We start from the raw sequence: 6000 nt of genomic DNA, 5'->3' as shown, positions 1-6000 counted from the left end.
TCGCTAGCTGTAGGTGACGCTCGTGGCACTTGATCGCTTCGGCATGGTAATCACCCAGCGCATCGTAACAATCACCCAGATGGCCGAGGGCCCGCGCTCGATCGTGCTGTGCCGTCGGGGTGTTCACCTGCTCCAACGTTCCGAGCTGCTGCTCGAGGTAACCGATCGCATCCTCGTAGTGACCCATGTTGAGCCTCGCGATCCCCAGGTTACCGAACGCTTGCGCTTCAACCGCCGAATCCTGTAGCTCCTGGGCGCGCTCGAGCTGCTCCTGGTAGCACTTGACCGCGTGCGTATAGTTCCCGAGTGCCATATGGACAGCGCCGAGGTGCCCGTGCGCCCGACACTCGCCCGGTAGATCACCCATCTCCTGCCGTAACGTCAGTTCCTGCGTATGGTAACCGAGCGCTTTGTCGAACTTTTTCAGCAACCGATGGGCGAGTCCCAGCGCACCGCAAGCCGCCGCTTCCATGCCACGTTCGCGCGTTTGCCTTGCGAGCGCTAGCTGCCGTTGGTACATTTTGATCGCCTCATCAACGTCCCCCATCCGGATCAGCACGTCACCGATGTTACCGAGGGCACGGAACTTCCCCGGCAGATGGTTCGTCATGTGCGCGATCGCCAGGAAGTACTTTTGGCACTCGAGTGCCCCCCCGGTGTTGCCGAGGGCAAGATGCGCCAACCCGAGGTTACAGTACGCCCGGCCCATGTTCATCTTGTTCTGCAGATCTTTGGCAAGCGCTAGGTCCTGATCGTAGTACCGGACCGCTTCCCGGTAGTTGCCGATGCAGTAGTGTGCGTAGCCGAGGAAATGGCAAGCCTTCCCTTCGGCCGCCACATCACCGAGCTCCTGGGAGAGCATCAGGTACTGTTCGTAGTACGGGACGGCCTGGGCAAACTCTTGCCGTGAGCTGAGACAGTTACCGAGGTTCAGCAGGGCGCACGCTTCACCGGCCGTGTCTTTGAGTTCGCGCGCTATATTCAGATGTGCCCGGTAGTGCATCAGGGCCATATCGTGCGCACCGAGTGCTTGGTAAGCGACGGCCAGGTTGCCGTGAGTGGATGCTTCCGCACTACGATCGTGCACCTCCTTGCTGATGATCAGTTCCTGTTTGTGGTACTTGATGGCGGATTCGTAGTACCCGGCGGCCGAGTACGCATTCCCGATGTTACCGTACGCACGGCCCATCCCAGCTTTATCCTGTAGCTGCCGTGCGATCGTGAGGTGTGCCTGGTGGAGCTTCAGCGCCGCATCGTGCTCGCCAAGCAGCTGGTACACGATGCCGAGGTTGGAGCAAGCGCGCCCCTCACCAACCTTATCCCGCGCAGCCAGTGCCATCTCCAGCTGCTTCTCGTGCCACCGTTTTGCTTGCACAAAATCGTGCCCACAGCGTGCCGCATGCCCTAGGCCAGCGTAGGCCCGTGCCTCGATCGCTCGATCACCGAGCTGCTGCGCGATCCGCAGCACACTCTCGTGGTACGTGATGGCTTGCGTAAAGTTACGCTTGTAGTGGTAGCTCGAACCAAGATTACTGTACGCCCTCGCTTCCTCCACCTGATTCCCAAGCTTCCGGGCCAGCCGCAAGTGCTGGGTATGGCAATCGACCGCCGAATCGAACTCACCCATCGCCAGATACACCGCACCGACGTTACCAATCTCCCGCGCCTCCTGCAACCGATCACCCATCTGTTTCACCAACTGCACACACTGTTTGTGGGAGGCCAGCGCATTCGGATAATCGCCGATCGCGGTGTAAACGTGACCAAGTGAGGTCAGTGCTGCGGCAGCCGCCTGCGTATCCTTACACTTCATCGCCAGCACCAGCTGGTACCGGTGTGACGTTAGCGCTTCCTTGTACGAACCCTGGCTGAAGTAAGCGGAACCAAGGTTCCCGTGTGCCCGGCACTCTCCGGCCGTATCACCCAGGCTCTTGGCCACCGCCAGATCCTGCTGCATGTAGGCGATCGCTTTATCGAGCTGATTCAGTGCCCAGTGGGCTGAGCTGAGCGCCGAAAACACGGACCCACGGAGCTTGAGCGAACAGGAACCGATCCGGAGGGCCGATTCGAGCACCGTAACGGCCGCATGATACTGACCGGCACCGAGCAGCTCCTGCCCCACAACCGAAATCACGACGAACGGCGATTGATCGAGTTTCATCGCTTTCAGCTGCTGGAACGTTGGTTCGAGTGCATGCCGGAGTGGACTTTTGATCGATGCTTCCACCAACCCGGCCAGCAGCTGCTTACTGTTGGGATCCTGGGCAAGGCCGGCACTGAACGCGGCCAGTGCTTCACCGTACCGACCGAGACACTGTAGGGCGACCCCCTGGCGGAAGTACGCCTTTGGCCACTGGGGGCACAGTTCGCGGGCACGTGTTGCATCTTGGAGGGCGAGCGCAAACTGGCCCTGTTTGAGCCGGGCCGCCGACCGGTTACTGTAGAGGATGTGATTGCCCGGATCCAGCCCGAGCGCATCGGTGTACAGCTGGACGGCCGTGCTGAAGTCACCGTTCTGGCAGGCCGTGTTCGATTGGCGCACCTTCTCGAGGAACAGGGCCCGATTGGCGGCCGGCAGTTCCGGTGTTCCCTCCGGTTCATTCTGGGTACGGGGAAGATGGAAAAGAAGAGAGAGAGAGAGAGGGAACCGATTAGACACACGCGCACACACTCGCACACTCTGCAGGATAAGAAACACAAAGGGAACAAAAAAAGGGACTTCGGGGCCCCTGATCGAGAGAGCGAGCTACACCTGACCCGAGACATTACCGAAAGGATCAGCTCGGCGGACAGTATCTCCCAGACGGTCGGGTGTATCGAGGGCTGATGGTGTGCCGATGCCGCTTGGCTCAGTAACGTACTGCCCGCTACACCATTGGAGTGAACTGAGGCTGCCACGGTAATGCCACTGACACCGCCACCACCACCACCACCACCAACAGCATTAGCACCATGGTGCACCCTTCGCTGGCGACGCCGTTCCGTTCCGTGCATCGCGAATCCAACACTCCACTCGCTTCACTCCACTGATTGACGCTTCCAACACACACACCAACACACACACGTCGTACACACAGCACTCGCGCCCGCGGTTGTTGCTCGCGGTCCGTTAACACACTTTCCTCCACTCCGCTTTGGGGTCGTGATCGCGATTCGCACGATCGTTTGAAGGAGAAGGCGAAGAAGTGGAGAAGGAAAAGATAGAGACCGGGGAGCACAGGAGCGCATCCGCGTCACTGCGAGATGATGTCGAGAATGATCACCGTTTGCTGAATCAGCCGCTGCTTGCCGCGACTCGCGATCCCGTCGATCAACCAAGGGAGCATCCCTTTTCGGTGATACTGCTGGTCTGGTCAACAACACACCAAGCACACCATTGGCACCACACAGACACAGAACCGTGCACACTCACACTAACAGTTGATCGGTCGGTAAGGCGGACGACAGCAGACAAAATGTTGTCTCTGGTTGAGGTTTACGGTGGCGAACGATCGCGATCCGGAACACAACACCGGACGGGCCGACAGACGGTGCTACGGTAACGCTAGCTGCTGCTGCTGCTGCTACTGTTGTCGGTGCCGCCATCACACTGATCATCGATCGATGGTACTACCCATCGGAAGAATCGGACGCACGCACAAGCGACGAACCCGAGAAGAAGAGACGCGCGCACCAACCGTTCCGTTCGACCGACGCGAGATGAGTGTCGGCAGACTCTCACCGGAGATCGGTCAGCGAGAGCCGTTTGACGACGATCTTCGTGAGCAGAGATCGCCAAAGAGAGAGAGAGAGAATAACGGAGAGAGAGGTTGCGAGAGAAACGAAGAGCAGCTCGCAAACAGCACGATCATCACACGATCGGGATGGCATGGGATCGATCGCGAAAAATGTGTGTCCCTGGCCGGAGAAGGAGGAAAAGGAGGTTGGTGGGTGTGACGATCGCGTTGAAGAAGAATGTTGATTGCTTCACAGTTTATAAATTTCGGTTTCATCCGTACGCACGCAAGCGCAAGCGTACTGGAATGTTTGAGCTTGTCGATCGTGGTGCGGGCAAAACAAAAAAAAAAACAAAAGGATCAACGGAGATGACGATCGGGTGCTACCCTTTGACATGTTGGCGCACACAACGCGCGATCTAAAATGATCGCAACTCGTTCAAGCTGCTCCGCAAACTCCGAAAGCAGTGACTGCTGCTGCTGCTGCTGCTGCTCCTGTTCGTGTGACCTTGCTCAAGGCACACCAGCACCAGTGCTGGCTGGCTTTACCTGGCACTGGACCACCAGAGGCAGCGTGCGTTGGAAGCGAAACTCGTCCAAAAAAGATCCCGATCGCCAGAGCCATCATAAGACGTCCAACCTTCTTTCAAGGGTTGCGATCGATCGGCGTCAATGTGGCGTCAGTTCGGGGGAGATTAGTCTGTCGGACATTCGGAGAGAGAGAGAGAGAGAGAGCACGAGTGCAACGATGCAACGATTGAGGAAGATGCATCCGCAATTTTAGGACTCCCAGACGAGAGCTTCAGGTATTGAAAAGCAGCAAAGGAGGGAGCGATCGTGAGAGAATTGCATGGCCTGAGAGAGACAGAGAGACAGAGAATGCGAACGAGAGAGTAGCAGAGCGATCCGAACCGAACGAAACGAAAAGGGAAAAGAAGAGGGCAGTGGAAAATATCCGAGGAAAAATAGCGGAAATAACTCGAACTCGAGCGAGAAGACCTTGCGCCCGCGTCCTCTCCGTGGACCGTGCGGACCGAAGATGCCGTTGCGAGCAGATCTTCGATGATTTTTGTAAATGCGAAGCAACACGGGGGTGGGATAAAACGGAGATGAGGTCTGTACGTGTAATCAATTATGATGATTGCTATCATCTTTGCCGCACACTGGTGTCCAGAGTCCTTCCATCATCACCCACCACCACCACCACCACCATCGGCAGCAGCAGCACCACCACCGCCATTCGAAAGGCGCGATCGATCTTCTTATTCGCTCGGTTGGCGGCTGCCCTGGACTCATTTATGTTGGCCGGCTGGCTTTCAGTTTTAAGCCGGGGTCATTTTTTACATTCGACCATCGGTTGCTTGGGTGGCTGGCTGGCTGGCTGGCTGGCTGGCGATAGATCGCCGGACCGCGTTCCTTCCGACACGGACGATGCAGCGAACCGAATGTCATCGAAGTAAGCTTGGGTTGGTTGCTTGCGTTGGTTGGATTGGAAAGGGATTTCGAGGATGCGGTGTGCCTGTGTGTGTTTTCCTCCCGCGCACACCACACCAGATGACCACACCAGATGAAGGATGGGGATGGTCGATCTGATTGCCAAACCAGGCTCCTCTCGCCTCGCGCTCTCACCGGACGATCGATCGCAGGGCTCCGCGCGAACCCACGGGAACACGGGTCCGATCAGAGTTGGCGCTGGCTAGCGGCTAGCGCTAGCTCGCTGGTGGTGGAGACCAATTTTTCATGCTTTCCACCCGACCGATGATCGCGGAATCGCCGTCCCGTCGCACACCATTGAGCTGGGACCACCAGGGAGTGGACTCACCACACACAAACACACACACTCACGGACACGGATGCGCGCACGCACATACACATCGCAAACGATCCTAATCGCGGCTAATTAATCTGCCGCGAAAACCGCGAAAGTTGAAACCGAAATAGATAATGGAATTTTGATAACGCGCGCCCATTCGCTCGTTCGGTGCGGCGTGGCGTGGCGTGGCACGGCGCGGCGCGTCGGTCTAGCTGATAGCACCAGGCGTGCCAGCCTGGCCATGCCATGCCATGCGAGGCCACGTTATTATGTTGCTTGGGATGAAAATCAATTTATAAGCTCTCTGACGCAAGACAGAGAGAGAGAGAGAGAGAGGGAACCGATCGATCTTCTTCCTTCTTCTCCTGCTCGATAGCACCAGGCCAGGAGTCGCAGTTGCTGTGATCAGCGCCGCGCCAGTGGAGTGACAATTAATTGCGCAAAAAGGTGGTGCCGCCACCGGTGCGAGGC

General features: G+C 57.6%; 1 protein-coding gene across 2 annotated transcripts in view; it reads right to left on the bottom strand.

Moving 5' to 3' along the window:
• Positions 1-6000, bottom strand: part of LOC126568941 (tetratricopeptide repeat protein 28) — an 80021-nt gene that overhangs the window by 6897 nt on the left and 67124 nt on the right. The window contains exons 1-2 of one of the 2 annotated variants that reach the window (XM_050225648.1): positions 2770-3093; positions 1-2602 (exon numbers count right to left, since the gene is read on the bottom strand). The exon at positions 1-2602 is cut by the window's left edge and continues 1450 nt beyond it. In XM_050225648.1, coding sequence (XP_050081605.1) covers positions 1-2602; positions 2770-2994 — 2827 coding nt within the window. In that variant the 5' untranslated portion in view covers positions 2995-3093. Of the gene's footprint in view, positions 2603-2769; positions 3094-6000 lie in introns of those variants that run through there. The other variant, XM_050225649.1, reaches the window with a different exon arrangement.

Source organism: Anopheles aquasalis, chromosome 2, assembly GCF_943734665.1.
Source record: "Anopheles aquasalis chromosome 2, idAnoAquaMG_Q_19, whole genome shotgun sequence".
In the NCBI taxonomy this organism is placed as follows: domain Eukaryota; kingdom Metazoa; phylum Arthropoda; class Insecta; order Diptera; family Culicidae; genus Anopheles; species Anopheles aquasalis.
Note: the sequence above shows the minus strand (reverse complement) of the source record. Positions and strands in the feature narration are given on the sequence as shown.